A 16,615-nucleotide genomic window follows, 5' to 3' on the forward strand; every position below is an offset into this window, starting at 1 on the left:
AACACAGATGAATTGGAAACTGTAAGTGTATAATGTAGAAATATTTTCCTACTCTACAGGAACCCTGCTGATGTTCTTTAAAGAGGAATTATCATAAAGATTCAACTTTTTTTTTTCTCCTCGTGGGAATTTTGATTTTTTAATTTTTTTTATTTACAAAATTCAATAATAAAACGTCACAATTAAGAAGAGGGTTTACATGTCAAACAGTTTTTTAAAATCAATTCCATTAAATGCTTTCCCCTCTGAAGAATGTAAAAAATAAGAGCATATAAAACAGTTGTTAAAAATGTACATGAACAAGAGTTTCTACTTGATGAGCAGAGAAAATTGCAGCATTGACAGAAATAAAGCTTTAAAGCAAATATCTCTACAAATAAAGCAGGTTGGAGAAAACCTGAGCTTTTCTACGTCAAAATATTTACAGTAAAAAGCGTCACGCTTTCGCAACGGCCGTGATTTTTGAAGAATAACCCCGTCTACGTCATCACAAGTCCTCTCCTCGCCCCGAGCATGTTTTCTTTTTTCTGCTTCCGGCTTTCCACTTGCTTGGTTCGCCGGTCCTTCCTAAGAACAGGACAGATCGTCATCAGGAGGAGCTGGACAGATGGAGACTAAGCTCGCAATATTTGTTACATTTTCAGCTGCAGGGGTTCATTTTCCGGGCTGCTCAGTGGCGCAGTTGGTAGCACTGTTGCCTTGCAGCAAGAAGGTCCTGGGTTCGATTCCCAGCCCGGGGTCTTTCTGCATGGAGTTTGCATGTTCTCCCTGTGCATGCGTGGGTTCTCTCCGGGTACTCCGGCTTCCTCCCACAGTCCAAAAACATGACTGTTAGGTTAATTGGTCTATCTAAATTCTCCCTAGGTGTGAGTGTGTGTGTGCATGGTTGTTTGTCCTGTATGTCTTTGTGTTGCCCTGCGACAGACTGGCGACCTGTCCAGGGTGAACCCCGCCTCTCGCCCGGAACGTAGCTGGAGATAGGCACCAGCAACCCTCCCGACCCCATTAGGGACAAGGGTGAACAGAAAATGGATGGATGGATGGATGGATGGGGTTCGTTTTCCACGGATTTTTTGAAAAACCTCCACTCCTGTGTTGGCGCCGCAACAAGAAGCACTAAATAAAACGACACGTAAACCTCAGAAGAAGACGCTGGACGCAACTTCCTACTTCACAAAATGTAGACAAAGACCGATCTGCGTCAGATTTGAGCAGTTGTAGAATTTCTCTTTTGTCGTTGGTAAAAGGCCTCAAGTCCCACTAGCGTCGAAACTCTTTCGTTTATTTGTTGTTGGGGTTTTTTTTACCCAGAATGCCCCACGCAGAATGCCACTTCCCGCTTTTGATGCGGACTAAGATGGAGAAGTCTGGTCCACCTAAAAACCTCGGGCTCACTTCGGTTGGAGTGAACTCCAGCTTGGTTTGAACGCATCTGTAATCGCCAAGCGGACCAGAGAACGCTCAAAAAGCAGGAAATGAACTATAGCGCAGGGCATTCTGGGTAAATACAACCAAAACAAACGCACGTATCTAGCGCTAGCGGGAGCAATGGCTCATAGTCGTTTACCAAAGACAAAAGAGAAATCCTACAACCTCTAAAATATAACGCTACTCCATTTTTTGTTTTTATTTTGTGAAGAAGGAAGCCGCGTCAGACATGAACGCATGAAATAATTCACGTCTATGAGTTGCGTTTATGTCGTCTGTGGAGGTTTTCGTGTCGCTTCCTTCGATTCTTGGTGCAGCGGCACCACAGGCCAGGAGGAGAACGGGTTTTTCAACTCTTTGGGATCATTTGCAGAGCACTGTCAAAGGAACCAGCAGCTGAAAATGTAACAAACGTTGCGATTTTGGCCCCCAGATCATGCAGAGTCTACCAGACCATCAGGCGTGAAAACCCCATAAGACTTTTAAAGATTCCTTTAAGACTTACCTTGACTGGATTTTGGGCTGTTTGTAACTTTCTTGGCGAGGATTGGCGATCGCAGACTTGTTTCCTGCTGCGTTTTCCTTGACATCTCCGAAAGGTTTCAGTTTACCTATGAAGTATTTAGGCGATCAATAACACGTCTAGCATTAAATCATCATGTGCTGCATTCACAGACCTCGAGGAATGTTTAGTACCTTTATGGGGCTGGTAGGAGAGGGGACGCGACAGACTCGCCTTCAGATCGAAGGCAGGTTTCTTTTGGGTTCCAGGCGTTCCTAAAGCACTCGTGTTACCGGTGAAAATGAAGGGTCCTTTCATAGAAGAGAAGATGAATGTCTTTTTAAAATTCTGTAGACATCTACAAGTACAGCTTCAAAATGTACAATATCTTGAAACAGCTCAATATTTTTGTATCTCATTTCAGACACAGCCTTTATTTCTCTTCATTCTGTTGATCGCGGCTGACGGATAATGAAAACTAGGAGTGTAAATTATGGCTGCAACAATTTAGTAGTTTATTCTGATGATTTCTGAGATAAAGAAATCGGCACATTTTGCAGATTTCTCATTTAACTACTTGAGCCTTTTTTTATGCAATATGAGAAATACGTATAAATCCAGATAAAATTTGTAATTTCTTTTTTAAATAAAGACATTTTATTGCCTAAAATGCAATAATGCAGCCTTCCTTTAGCGAATGCTTAATCATTTGTAGCAAAGGTTAAAACAAACACAGCGTAGGGCTAATTTCTTGAATACTTTTGGATTAATCGATTAATAATTGAACAAGAAAAGGAGCTTAGTAGGATTTTATTTTATTCTTTTTACAGAATTAGAACCACGTGAAGCTAAAACTGCCACTTGAGTAGTTCTGGGTGGAACAGATTTACACACAAAGGCGTTTGTTTTTATCTTAAATGAGAAATGTGTATTTTGTGTACATTTTGCAGTTAATTACTGCTTTGAATGTGCTATTCTTTCAGCAAATTGCCTTTTTTGAGTGTGTAAACTCCACCTAACATTTAATTGATTACTAAATTAGTTGACAATTATTTCAATAATCAATTCTTGACAATTAATCTGATGAATCGTTTCAGCCCTAGTGCAAATCACCTGCTGTATTGCGATATATCGATTTGCTCAGATGACGATACAATGGTTGTCGATATTGCGACCTTAGAACCAGCTGATCTCCTTCCACGCCACGCTGCACTGACGCAGCAATTCATGCAAAACGAGCCCCAACCAACTACTGAGGGCACAGAAATGTACACACTTTTTGAAATCCTGACATTTCTGTTGGAAATATTTTCTTATTATTCATCATCTATAAGCCAGAGTCACCAAAACTGCAAGGAATACAGGTTTGAAATATTCCACTCTGTTTAATAAATTGATATAATACGAGTTTCAATTTTTAAGATGAGTGCCAAAGAAAAAAAAACTAATTTAAAAAAAAACAACAAAAAAAACTACTTTTTCACAATACTCAAATTTTAGGAAGTCTACTCGTTTTCCAGATCATCTGATGAAGTGAAAAGTGAAATTACCTGGAGTTTTCTGGGCAGATAAAGCTGAAGACTTGGCGGCGGCCGGCTTTGCTGCGTCTGCAGTCGGTTTTTGCGGGGTACTGGAGGCGACGCATGGCGACATCCGTGCAGGCGTCTTCACCAGCGACCTCTTGAACTCATTATCAAGTGTAGCCTCCGAGAATCTAGAGAGATTTTTTACAGCGACGCATTATGGATTCAATTAGATAAAGTCAGCTGCAGCACACTTCGAGTCGCCATCAGCTTTAATGCAAGTTAAATAGACTTGGCTCGAATGTATTAATGCTGGTAAACTGGAGAAAGGTCAAATGTGGCTCACCGGACATTGACCCTGCGGGCAGAAAGGACAGAGGGTCTGAACTGACCGTCTTCTTTTTGTGCGGGTTTTTTTGAAGGGATTTTACTGGCCTTCAAAGTGTGGCGAAGGTTTTCCTCGGCCGGCGTCTTGTTGACGGGGCTGAACATGGTGGCACGAGCTGAATTCTTCTGCAGGACACAAACACACCGATCAACAGAGCCAAAAAGGTCCTCAATAAACAGCGCTCTGCAGAACTAGTCATGACCCTTGACCTTTCGCACATAGCTACCACGTTACATCCACAAACGTGTATTTTTCTGTGTATTTTATTGGAACCGAGTTGGACAGAGACAACTGGATTTCTCTCAGTCTGTGAAACGATTCATCGTGATGAATCGATTCTTAAAATAATCAGCAACTAATTGAGTAATCAGTTAATCGTTAATTGAAGGATACAGACTCAAAAAAAAAAAAAAAAAAAAAAAAAGGGCCAAAAGCTGAAAAACATATTGGGAGCAGTAATCAAGCCAAATGTGTAGAAGTTTTGCATTTAGGATAAGAACATTCGTCTGTAAATATGTTCCATTTAAAACCCAGGCGGCATTGTTTTAGCTTCACCTGGTTCAAGTTCAAATGCTACATCAGTGCATCTTAACAATTAAATATTTATTTTTTGTTTAAAAGAATTGAAGAATACCCCCCCGCCCCCCTCAATTTCTAATGTGATTAAAAAAAGGAAGTGCAAGAGGCTAAATGAAAAATCTGCAGAATGTGCCAATTAGAAAAAATCTGATTGATTAATTATCAGAACAATCAATAGTTAGCTGTGGCCGTGATTCTCCTTTGGAAACACTTTAAAGTATTTCTTCATTTAAAAGTTTTAATAGGATTGACTGAGATCTAGTCACTCTGAACCGATTTCAATTGGTGGATTCTCCTTCCATGTGGAGCCTCCAGAACACATAATCCAGGTCTGCAAGGGAACAGTGTATCACTTTCCTTCCACTTTACAATAATGCACAGCTATGCGTGGATCCGTCACGTCAAATCTCAATACATCAAAGTTTGTAGTTCTGATGCAACAAAACGTAAACATGTTCCAATTGGTTTAATTTTTCCCCCCAGAGGTACTGTAGTGTGCATTTAGCATTACACGCCAAATCTTCGAATGAAAGCCGACCAATATGATTTAATTAACCACTTTCAGGTCTTTGACTGGATTTTTGTACGTCTCCACCTGCTTCGTCTTCCGCTGGACGTAGCTGTCGATGGACTCCATCTTGTTGAACTGGGCCTCATGGAGCTTTTTAAAGTCTGGTTTGGAAATCAAATTCACAACAGTTACCTTGAAGGGCTCGAAAGGATCATCGCTTCTCATTCGTCCACAAGAACAGCGAGTTAGGGGAGGAGAAAACTTACTAGGAGTTGTGGGCTTCAACAAAGCCTTGCTCCTCTGCTGGAGGCCTTGGTGACGAGGGATCTTGCCGCCTTTTACCACCTTCGGTGCCTTTTCTGTACGAGAACCAGACGACGGGAACACATTCATCTCTGGAAGAAACGCGCCGTTTAAAGTGAACTCTACCCTTATAAGTAACCATGGTTACCAGTATCAAGCTATAGACCACTCTAAGGAATCACAGTTCTGTTACAGCTAAAAGAATCAGTCATACATTTGCCCCAAAAAACAAAGAAGATAAAAAAAATTATTAAAGATTTTTTGCGCAAGTACAAAAGCGTTGCAATGTAGCTGAACAAAAAAAAAAAAACAACCAACTTTTTTTTTTCTAATACAAGGAAGTCAAATTCACCTGTTCGAAAATATTTCAAGTCATGACAGACATGGAAAGTCACAGTGTGGGGATAAATAAGATGCACACATTCTGGCTAAAGTGATAGAATTTTTAAAAAAAACCCAGAATTAACTATACAAGCAGCCGCTACCTGCTAATTACCCAACTAATGTTAACTTGTTATACTTGTGGCACTCATAAAGAGGGGGAAAGCAAAAATATACATTAAACATAGATATAATCTACAACTATTTCTGCACAGTACAAACTTAATGCATGCACTTATTGTGGATTTTTGCTAAACTCTATCATATTTAAAAATAAATAAATAGGAGTAATTTTTTGCAACAGTATGAATAATTGTGGCTTTTCTCTTAAAAAAAACGCAATTAGAAATGTACTGATGGAGCTCTTCCTCGCCAACACTGATTTTCAATATCCTTTCCTGTCTGACCTTGTGGTTAGCAATTTTTTTAATTTTAAGAATTACAACACAAAGCAGAACAGGTGGATTTCAGCTCTGTTGATGGAGGTCGTAGCTTTTAATCTTAACAAAACATGAAGGGATGACTTTGTTTTATGGTATGAAATGGCCCTACGATTTTGATTACACTCAAAAAATAAAAGTGCATCAAAATACAAGCTGTTTTATGTATGTGTCTGGTTAGAAGAGTGGAAGATCTTAGCTTTGATGCATTTAATGAACGCAGAAAAGAAAAATGAATAACTCCAATGTTACTGGATTCATCATTCACCACTCAGACCCCATCAAGGGAAAAATACTTCATTCTGTGTCTCTTCAATCAGAACATCTTTTTTGGTTTAGAATTTCTTTAGTCCATTGTCTGGGTTTCTACGTTTCTACAATCTTTCTCAAAAAGCTTTACCGACCTGTTTCAGCGAGCACAGGAGCTTTATCCTTGGAGTCCGGGTGCAGCTGGGGCTCCGGTTCGTTCATCTCAGAGTCTCTGTCCAGGGTCACCTTCTTTTTCTTCTTCTTCTCCTCCCCTGAACTGCTCCAAGATTCGGCTGGGTCAGCAGCCTAGAAAAGTGAGGGGAAAAATAAGGAAATTTAATCAAGAGAATAGAAATCCGAAAGCAAGTCACTGTTACAACCCAATACCTCAGCAGCATCAGTGATCTTTCTCTTGATGCATTTTCCTCTCCCCCGACGCGTGTTCACAAACCCAGCCGTACTGGGAGCCTCTTGTTGGGAAGCATCATCTGCATCCTCCCGGCCGCTGTCTGAAGCTGCATTTTCATCTCCCTCGTCATTTTTCTTTTCTTTTTCATAGTGCTGCTTAATGGCTTTCAGGAGCTTATCGGCCTGCGTCGAACAAAGAAATCAATTTCAAGCGCACTTCACGTACAGTTAGCGTTAACGTTAGCCGACATCTGCCGTTAGCATCATCGGTCGGAGTAAACGCGTCAAAGTACCTTCGTGTTCGCCTTCAGCCCCAGCTCCTTCGCGATGCTTCGCAGCTCCGCGTACTTCATCGAGTTCAAATCCATCTTCATCTGCTGCTTTTCCACTTCAGGATGCGCGTTAGTTCACTTATTTATCTGGGTTTATGTCTACGCCGCTTTCTCCCAGATTCCTCGGCGCCCGACGGTTAAAATAGCCGCCGATTCAAAACACAGCCAAAGGAGCTACCCGATTGGCTCTTTCCCTTTGACCGGATGCGACGCTCAGCCAATCAGCTTCAACCTGATTTTAAAAAAACAAACAAACAAAAAAAAAAAGGTAGTAAATTTGGTTGACAAAGTGTGAAAGAAAGAGAAATACAGTTATTCTACATTTTAAATGTTCAAATTAAATAATCGGATTCAAAACGTATTTGTTAAACTTTAGCTAATTTTACGTTAAATCCCATGTAATCTGTGTATATCATTTCATTTGAAAATGAAGCAACGTTATTACTGTTGTTTTAAGTTATGGTTCTTGTGGTGTCGCATCATAAAATTATTGATTAATTTAATGCTCATCAAACCTAGAGAAACGGCTCTGCTAACTAGAACGGCGTTAACCTCATAGACATTAATACGCTTTATGTCTATTTTTACTTGCGTTAAAAATGAATGTGGACAACAACAAAAGAAGAACTTTCTGTAGCACATCGTGTGATAAAATAATAAAAATTAAATTATTTCATGTTTCTTCTGTGTTATTATTATTATTATTTTTTATTACTGACGTTGTTTTCTGACATTGAATGCAGGTTATTCATTATATTATTGTAATTAATTCTATAAACATATGTATGAATTTAATTCTGATCATTTTGGTCAACTCTTAAATACAAACATATGATATAAAAATGTAATTTGAACGTTATTGCTCTACACCCCAAGGAAGACATTTTTGATATTTTAACATAAATGAACGTCTTTAGAACTAAAACAATATTGTCCATGACAGCAAGTTGCGACTGGAGATGAGTGTCTAGTTCAGAGTGTTACTCGATTTTTAGGGCACATTAAGACAAATTCATAAAATTCAGTGCATGAGTGTATAAATAGAACAGTATCTCGATTCCCCACACGGTGGCGGTGTTGTACCACAGGCAAACGGTCAAACCAATAGCGGACGTGACGTATTCTCCTTTCCTGTGTTGGTTCAAACACTGCAGCGCGGACCAGTCGCTTATTTTATGCCGTGTATCTGGGTGTAATGGAGTTTGACGGCGATCTCATAGTAGAGCGAATCGACGATTTAAAGACGGCTACGCCATTAGAACATTTAATGACTCTTCACTGTGCGCAGTGTAACGCGGTTCTGGCGGACTCTTTGGGGCTGTGCGGAGAGCTGACATGCATCGACTCCGTCATGTGCATGCGTAGGTTTTGTTTGTGTGCAATTTAGTCAATGCAAGTAGTTCCGAAGTTATTGTTGGCAAATTTGCTTGAGGAGAATCTGTTATCCTCCAAGATTAATGTATTGTTTATTATTACTACTATCATTTAAAACAAACAAAAAAAAAAACAACAACACCAACATCGTGTTGCTAATGACAGTTTTTATCGCTCGACAGAATGTCTCGCGATATTAAGTTGTTTAGTCATTTTGATTAATTTGAGCTTATTTCCTTTCTGATTTATTTATACTTATATGTAAGTTTTTCTCTCCCTCAGGAGTGACCAATGACGTGGTTGTGAGTGGCGCTCTGGAGTCAGTTCACAAAGGGGAAATGGCTGACTGGTGAGGATAATAGTGACTTGCACAAAGTATTTCCACTGACATGAAATTACACTTACGTGAACTCTGGGTTTTTTTTTTGTTGTTGTTTTTTTTTTACTTCTGAAGGTTAGTATCGAAAAAACTGAAAATGTAACATTTAATCCACTTTACAATTTAAGCTTTACTTGTAGTTTGACAATATAAATATGTTAAAGAGGCTCTGCAAGGCTTTTAAAAAAAATATGTACATATATATATATTTTTTTTTTTTTTTTGCTTTTGAACAAGTGTTTATGCACCACTGCAGACTTTTTTTTTCTCCCTGTTAAGTGGATCGCCATGTTGGATGAATCCTCTTCTGAACCCAGCCTTTCACCTTTAACCTCATCTGTAGGGTGTTTCATAATTATGTTATTTATTTTTTTAACTAAATTTCTTGTATTTTTCTGTTCCCTTTCAGCATTTGCTCCAATCTAAAATGCCGTTTGTGCAACAGTGTCGTGGGGAAACGCATCCACGCTGCTCCTGCGCATCTGGCCGCTACTCGCTCCGTCTTTCTCCTGAGCAAAGCCAAAATGAGCTGGTGAGCGGCTCTGACTGGAACTGCATGTTGTGTCTGTCAAACTACCGAGCTTGTCACGTGAAGAGCGAATAACTATTTATGCCATTATTTTTAGCACACATAATTAATAATAATAACAAATGTCTGTGCCTGCAGTTACATTCTGGACAGCAGCTCAATGGTGAAGGCGTCGTCTCTCTCGTTTGAGCTGGCGCCTCTTCAGGAAACTGTTGATGAGGTGAGAAAAACAAAAACCAAATATCCTGAGCCAACTGGGAACACTAAGATGCACTTTGACTGGATTCCTTTTGCTGATCTTGTAGACCTTTCCGGTTGATTATAGTACCCTAAATTAGTTCAAGCTAATTTCACCTGACAAAAGGTGGCGGAAATTTCAGCCTACAAATTACACTTCAAAAGTTAAATGAAGGTGTGATTTTAAATGAGACACTTTTTTTTTTTTTTTTAGTAAAAACTTTGAGCACTTCTGTCCTTTTCTCTGCAGGCAAGGCAGGAGGTTGAAGAACAGCTGGATCTGATGGGACACACCTGCAGCCAACTGGCTGACATGAGTATGAACGCCAGCAGTCGAAGCAGGAAGTGGTGTTTGTAAGATGTTTGGAGTTTGTGCTTTGTGTGTGTGTGTGTGGACTTGTTCTGTCAATGATGCGCCATCATTCTGGATGCTGTTAGGCTGCACATGTTCCGTGTTCATTTTTTTGTTGTTAAAGCTGATAATGAACCTTTTTTTTTTATTAATTTTTCACTCAAGTTCTGCTACACTTATTTGTACATTATATATATATATTTTTTACAATAAATTTGAGTTTGATATCCTTATTTCTTTGTCAAATATTACGTAGTTAGTAGTAATACGTTTGAAACCCCCTCACATTAAGATTTTTTTTATTTATTTTTTATTTCAAAAGCATAACCTCACCGTAAGGGCATAAAAAAAAGTTCGACCTTTATTTAAATACAGCAAGGGCGAAAGGAATAACAGGTGAAAAGGAGGGGAAAAAAAAACTTTTAAGAAGCTTGCAGGGACCTTTGTAAGAGAAACAGCATCACAGGCATTGGGCATGTGGTGCTTTTCCATTTGTTTCAACCTAGGAAATTATGTTTTAAAAAAAATATCTCCACCAATCCCTTTACTGTCAATGTAATAAACACTATAAACTTCAGTTTCAAAATGTACTCACTGTTGGACAACAGCAGCAGAAAGTGGCCTCTTAAGGTCCCCATAGCAACTATTATCTGCCCTATTAAAACCTAGACGCATGATGATTGCTAAACCTTTTTGAGTGCATAGGCCATTTGAAAAATCAAATGTACTTCCTTTAACTCGGCCAGTAAAAATTGGGAATGAGCTGGAGATGGGAGCCAGGAATTTGGGCCATTCTGGGAGCTCTGCAAGGGGAATATTCAAAAAGTTTGAACAATAAAGGTTGGATTTTTAATTTTTTTTAAGTCTGGGTCGCAAAGTAAATGTTAGCATTAAATATGGATACAAACGTTCAGCCTTAGTTTATGAATCTGATTGAATGACTAAATAAAAATTCCTTGATATAATAACATTTTAGAAATACAACTTAGAGTACTTTTTCGGCTTTAACTCCGTGTCTCAAATATGTTTTGCTGCTCATTATCAAAGCGTAAAGGAAACGACACAATTCAATTGGCACCATGCTGCTGTTTATTGCTTAAATTTTTCTGATACAGATTTCTTTCTTTCTTTCTTTTTATTTTAATTCATTTATTACAAAACCAGACAAGAGGCTCACACATATTAGGCATGCCCGTTTCCTCCCTCTGGAGTGCATAGTCGCTATACAGCCCATCATCTCGGTGGGAAAGTTGAGCAACAAAGTAATTTCAGGAATCTCGCCAAAGCTTTCGTTAAGTTTTCCTCATGGGAACAAGAACTGCAGAGCTGCACTGTAGTGGTACTGCCAGATAGCATGTGACACAACAGGAAAAACACAGAAACTGATCAATTCCTTCTTTTAGAGGTGTTTTTTTTCTATATATATATATATATATATATATATAAATCGCAGCTAATCGATAAAATCGCAGCTAATCAATAAAACCGTCGGCGTTACCTTCAGTTGGATTGGAAAATCATAATACTTCCCCCCCCCACTCTCCCTATAATTACACTCATTCACATTACAAGGTTAGGTTATTGCATGCAATACAATTCATTCGTTATTCTGCTAAATCATGCATATATATATATTTTTTTTAAACCCACAAATTCATATCACCTGGACGTCTACTTGCTCATAAATCGGGATTATAAATCACCAGAAAGAACATTACAGGGTTGCCTGAACACAGCATTCAAGACGCGACGATGGGCGGTGCAAGTCGGTACGTGGAGAGAAAGTGCTTTTTCACGCCGGCGTCGTTCGGCCGGTTCTTTGCAGCCGCGTTTATTCTCAAGCCTGCAACTCGCAGACGAGGAGAGGGTCTTTGTGGATGCTACAAGAGTTCAAATTTAAAGCCTTTTCCGTGTTCAATAACGACTAAAACTAAATGCAATGAGATGTCAACACAATCCTTTTAACACCAACTCCTGGAGCTATATTCATGCATTATTTCAGGTTATTGCTTCTAAAAAAAAAATCTAATTAAATACAATTATGTGGATTAAAATAGAACGCTCTGAATCCCAAAACTATGAGGTCACTTGTACAATTTCACAACGAGGACTGAAACAGCATCGCCCTATGCAAGATGCTGAGTTGGGTATTTAAGCTCCTCCTCCTAAATCATTTATGTAAAGATTGTCCCATCTGAGACTAGGTACTCGAAGAAAGTTTTTGGCTCTCATGTTAAACCTTTACAGACTACAATGTAGAATAAAACACAAAACAAACATTCAAACGCGTAGAGGTGCACCAAGAGATCCGCTTTTGGAAAATTCAAACTCTTTCCAGCCAGCGAATTCACCATAAGCTACGTTTCCATTCCAAATGTGCACAAAATTTTGTTGATATTATGCTAATATATATATATATATTTTTTTTAAAGTTTCCATTAAATATGAAATGCAATTAATATCACATGTGAATAAGTTTGTTCATCCGGTTGTTGATCACATGACTTGGGTGATTTGAAAAAGTATTTCCATTGCAGTTTTGCAAAATAAACCAGTTTCTCTACGGCCAAAGCGCCGCTTCTTCCTAGAGACAATATCTTATATCGAAAAACCAACTTCTTTGAAAGTGCCGTGTTTCCACTAAGCAAATTTATTTTCAAAATGCCAAATTGCGCAATTATATGGTTCATGGAAATGCAACCGTAGTCTGAGACTCATTCATAGTTCACAGCTCTCTCAACGGCTGCAGTCCGGCGAGAGAGAGCCAGACTTCAGCGGAAACCAGGAAGGCTGAACAGAGTTAGAGCAAGGTTGCTATCTTATCCTTTTGAGCTTTAAGCCTTAAGAGCTGGTGTAAGAATCTACGCTCTCTATGAGTAATACAAACAATTGATGCTGTTTCTTTAATGCTAGCTGCGCTAACGATGGTAAGAGCTAAAATTAGACATCCTTAAACTGCACTTTAAAATACTTGCAAACCCTATTCTACAGCGACTCCTCTTTCACAGACAATGTGACACTGCCTCGGCTCTTACTATACACAATCGATCTCCAATCACGACAGGACGACTAGAAATAAAATATTTTGAATGCCGTTACATTTTTTCGCGTTACAGTTCAAGAGAAGTCATAAAAGATTAAAATCGACGTTGGCAGGTCAAAGACGTACAAAAGCCACAAAATCGTGATTGGCGCACCTCTTTGTAATGGTGTATCCCAACTGTGTCATGCTATATATTTCCTACTAGCATATACATGCCTTAAAACAGAGCTCAAGCACTAGATTTGAGGTTAAAGCGGTATCTAAATTTGACGTACCTAGAGGTTTTTTTAAGTATGTGAGGCTAGTTTTTACTGAAATGGACTCCACAGATTTGAGCTTCAGCTCGGCCTACAAATCGATACTCTTGATGAAGCAAGCATTACTACTGGTCATGCATGGCTGCTATGGTGTTTTTTGGCACCACAGTCCCGCTAAATAAGCAAACGCACATGAGTCTATACATATCTTAATGGAAGACATTGGTGATTTTGTTGCTTTCAAACAACTTGTCACTTGTTTTATACAATATACAGTTTGGTCAACAACATGACAGTTAAGATCAAATATTGCACAGATCCCAGTAAAATGTACTTATGTTGTTGTTGTTGTTTTCCCTTTACATGTACATGGCAAAAAAATAAACATAAAATTGAAAGGGGAAACCATTTATAAGCTGCAAGAAGCGTGAGATGTAACCTCTTGATGCTACGCAGACACGGCTAGGCATGATATTAGCATCAAGGTACAAAGCAGGGATGCACCGAAGTGAACTTTTGGGCTGATACCAATACCCGATATTAATACTGCCATTTTGGCCGATTTACCGATATTTACCGCCAACTTCGCTCATTCTCTGCTTCAGCTAAACTACCCACAATCCTGTGCTGGGTCACTACCACATAACCAACCTCCTCCCCCTCCAGAAAAACAGCAGCAAGATGGAAATAAATTTTGGGTGTTAATAAAAAATTTTAAAGACTGAATTTAACAAAACACTAAAATGCTTTTAACGAGATGCCAGAAAAAGCCACGCCCCTTCCCCACACGTGGCTGCACACTGTAATCTGGCAGGGACTTTGCCGTTTTCTCTGCTTATTATGAGCCCACATTTAGCGGTACGTTTTCAGCAACCTAAATATTACTGGTTAAATAAAAGCAGTTGTCTCATAATACCCACTTTGGCTTCAGATTTTTATAAAAATACTGTGCCGTCTATAAAAACCTACCAGCTCATGCCTAGGCAAGACGTTTAAGGAATCCTCCTAACAAACAAAACTCATGCTGAATATAAGCGACAGGATATTCATCTTCTGCTCTCCTGCCAACTACCTGACTTCAATACTGAAACATTGACGGACAGACAAAAGTGACCGCTGTGGTGCTCCGTAGCGCCATGCTCTTTGTTCAGAAAATGCTCCTCTCAACCCCGTTGGACTTACTGTGGCAATGAGGTAGTTGAAAAGAAAGAAAAATGAATCAACGAATCTTATTTTGTATCACAGGCGCTTGATCTTTGCTACAGTATGTTGTGTCTTTACTTATGTAAACACATATAGTTTACTCATTCTCAAACCTCTTGTGCAGTTGAAAAGCGACTCTGTTTACATAAGCGTCACCCGGAAATCACCCGTTTCTTTAAGCAAATTAAACAGGTGTCGCTACACCAGGCTTTATGTCACAGTTTTTATGTCCGAAGTTGGACGACTTTAAATCTTTGTCAATCTGAAATGTTGCGAGCGGTCCTCACTGACGATTAGGCTGCAGAAAGAGGTCAGGACAAATGGGAAGGCTGTGGAAGAGAGAGAGATATCCAGTGTCCCCGGAAACAGCAGGACAGGCAGTGGGAGAAGTGTGAGGACCCCAAAAGAGGGTTAGTTTAGCTACAGTTCTCTTGGGCTCGGCAGAAGTAGAGGTTCTGGGTCTTCTCCCGGGATCGGCGCCATCTCTCTACCTGCAAGCATCGGCTTCACTGGAAGAGAAAACGCGGTATTAAACTAACATCTCAAAATCTCCCAGTTACTAAATTATTTGCACAAAGTCCACCTATTTGCAGAATTTTTGTTGTTTATATCGAAAACATTTTGAAAGAGCACAATGCTACGTGACACTTCATTGGCTGGCAGACCAGCCAATCCAGGAGCGCCCGTTCATTTTTCTTGGTGTCGATTGGCTGCACCGTCAAGCGTGAATAAAACACGGGGGTGGATGTTAGCTTCTGTGGCAGTGATAAGAATATTTCCAATGTGCGCATTAATGGATATTAACCTAAATATGGTCTGAGTCCCAAATATTCACAGATTTCAGGTATTCCTAGGCAGATACCAAAATAATAATTATTATTATAATTAATAATAATAAATAATGATAATTTTCTAATTTATTTATCATTCTAAATGTATGTCAGGTATCATTCTGTATTTATGATCATTTCTTTAAGCATTATTCTGATAATATTGTGGTAACGTATACATACAAATATACTGTATATACATGCGCGGTGCCCAGGGCGCCATTAAATCTGTAACCGCCACTGCATAAATTTTAAAACGTAAATAAACACGCAAGCACTAACACCAAGTGGTTAAAACCTTAACTAACCAGCTGAATAGTATAACAGATGCAGCACTTAGAACTGGATGAATAAATTTCGCAGAGGAAAAAAAAATAAAAATAAAATCTTTCAAGGAATTGTTGACCTCAGCGTGAAACGATGTGGAAATATTTCCTCTGTTCCTGCGAGCTGCTGCCGCACACAATGGTAAACAAAAGCCGGGGGGGGGGGGGGGACCCTTCCTCTGCGGTCCTCTTCACCTGCAGGACCGCCAGGTTTATTCCCATAAGGCGACTCGACAGTTTTATAGGAAAACTTCAAACTTGCGGACCCCCTTCTCTCCTCTCCTGGACGCGGCGAGGTGGAGAGAAGAAGGTCCTCTCCTTCCTTCACCCTCCGCTCCCTACGCCATTTTTGCTCTGTTAGCGCGAGCAAAAAAAAAAAAAAAGGAGTGCGACGATTGGACGGAAGGCTCGTCAGTCGAAGCTTAAACCCCGCCCCGGAAACACTTCTTTTTTTTCTCTCGACCTTCATCTTAATTAGGTTTAGAGGTTGTTTATAATCACTGCAACGTTAAAGGGTCATTTAGTTAAAAGATATTTAGACGCATAGAGACTTTATAAATTGGCAAATTTCCTATTTACAGATATTTTTCTTTTTCTAATGTGCAACGACAATACAAATCACAAGCGGATAATTAAACAGCAATTTCCACTACAGCATTTGAAATAATTACATTCTTTTTAAAAATGCCTATCGGAGTTTTTAAACAGGAAAAAAAAAAAATTCTGCTCAGGGCACCGCAGCAGTAAAACTAAGATTTTGGCCAGCTTACCGTTTAAGAATTTACACCCATTGGGTCATCTAGTTCTAAATCCAAATGCAGGCTTTTAACGTGTGTTGGAGGAGGGAAACCTCCAAAGGTTTTCATTACCATAGACATTGAGAAGTGGAACAACACAGTCTGTTGTGCGACAGTCACGCAAGACAAACATGAGAAAAGTGAAATAGTTGGGCCATCAATGAAATTCTTTCTGTAGAAGGAAATTGCATAAAGCAAATGTACGTCGAGACAAAGTGAAACCATTGTTAAATTCCTTATTTGG

The 16,615-nt window shown here is 39.3% G+C and overlaps 2 protein-coding genes and 1 long non-coding RNA gene across 5 annotated transcripts; 1 reads left to right on the forward strand and 2 right to left on the reverse strand.

Moving 5' to 3' along the window:
- Nucleotides 1–138: 138 nt before the first annotated feature.
- Nucleotides 139–7,229, reverse strand: nusap1 (nucleolar and spindle associated protein 1). Of its 3 annotated transcripts, none has more exons than XM_028001475.1 (10): nucleotides 7,006–7,229; nucleotides 6,692–6,895; nucleotides 6,460–6,610; nucleotides 5,198–5,290; nucleotides 4,980–5,092; nucleotides 3,800–3,966; nucleotides 3,481–3,644; nucleotides 2,125–2,241; nucleotides 1,934–2,039; nucleotides 139–567 (listed from the first exon to the last, which is right to left on the reverse strand). In XM_028001475.1, exons 1-10 carry the CDS (start codon nucleotides 7,084–7,086, stop codon nucleotides 480–482), a joined length of 1,284 nt encoding a protein of 427 aa, XP_027857276.1. In that variant the 5' UTR covers nucleotides 7,087–7,229; the 3' UTR covers nucleotides 139–479. The 3 variants fall into 3 exon arrangements, with proteins under 3 accessions (XP_027857276.1, XP_027857275.1, XP_027857274.1); XM_028001474.1 differs by having other exon boundaries at nucleotides 3,800–3,963; nucleotides 5,198–5,326; XM_028001473.1 differs by having other exon boundaries at nucleotides 5,198–5,326.
- Nucleotides 7,230–7,413: 184 nt separating this feature from the next.
- oip5 (opa interacting protein 5) lies at nucleotides 7,414–11,930 on the forward strand. Its single transcript, XM_028001477.1, has 5 exons — nucleotides 7,414–8,405; nucleotides 8,701–8,767; nucleotides 9,207–9,329; nucleotides 9,465–9,546; nucleotides 9,814–11,930. The coding sequence occupies exons 1-5, from the start codon at nucleotides 8,240–8,242 to the stop codon at nucleotides 9,919–9,921; spliced, it is 546 nt and encodes a 181-aa protein (XP_027857278.1). The 5' UTR covers nucleotides 7,414–8,239; the 3' UTR covers nucleotides 9,922–11,930.
- On the reverse strand, nucleotides 11,550–15,958 carry LOC114134714 (uncharacterized). Its single transcript, XR_003593447.1, has 2 exons — nucleotides 15,655–15,958; nucleotides 11,550–14,927 (listed from the first exon to the last, which is right to left on the reverse strand). It is a non-coding gene; the product is annotated as an uncharacterized LOC114134714 (long non-coding RNA).
- Nucleotides 15,959–16,615: the final 657 nt, after the last annotated feature.

Source organism: Xiphophorus couchianus, chromosome 19, assembly GCF_001444195.1.
Source record: "Xiphophorus couchianus chromosome 19, X_couchianus-1.0, whole genome shotgun sequence".
Lineage (NCBI taxonomy): Eukaryota > Metazoa > Chordata > Actinopteri > Cyprinodontiformes > Poeciliidae > Xiphophorus > Xiphophorus couchianus.

Bases quoted from the DNA above. Each gene is read 5' to 3' on its own strand.
- nusap1 (XM_028001473.1), bottom strand. From the start codon at position 7,086: ATGAAGATGGATTTGAACTCGATGAAGTACGCGGAGCTGCGAAGCATC. The intron at 6,896-7,005 runs GTACTTTGACGC...TGTTCGACGCAG, and splicing joins GGCTGAAGGCGAACACGAAG to GCCGATAAGCTCCTGAAAGC. The intron at 3,645-3,799 runs GTGAGCCACATT...AAATCTCTCTAG, and splicing joins GCCCGCAGGGTCAATGTCCG to ATTCTCGGAGGCTACACTTG.
- oip5 (XM_028001477.1), top strand. From the start codon at position 8,240: ATGGAGTTTGACGGCGATCTCATAGTAGAGCGAATCGACGATTTAAAG. The intron at 8,768-9,206 runs GTGAGGATAATA...GTTCCCTTTCAG, and splicing joins AAAGGGGAAATGGCTGACTG to CATTTGCTCCAATCTAAAAT. The intron at 9,547-9,813 runs GTGAGAAAAACA...TTTTCTCTGCAG, and splicing joins TTCAGGAAACTGTTGATGAG to GCAAGGCAGGAGGTTGAAGA.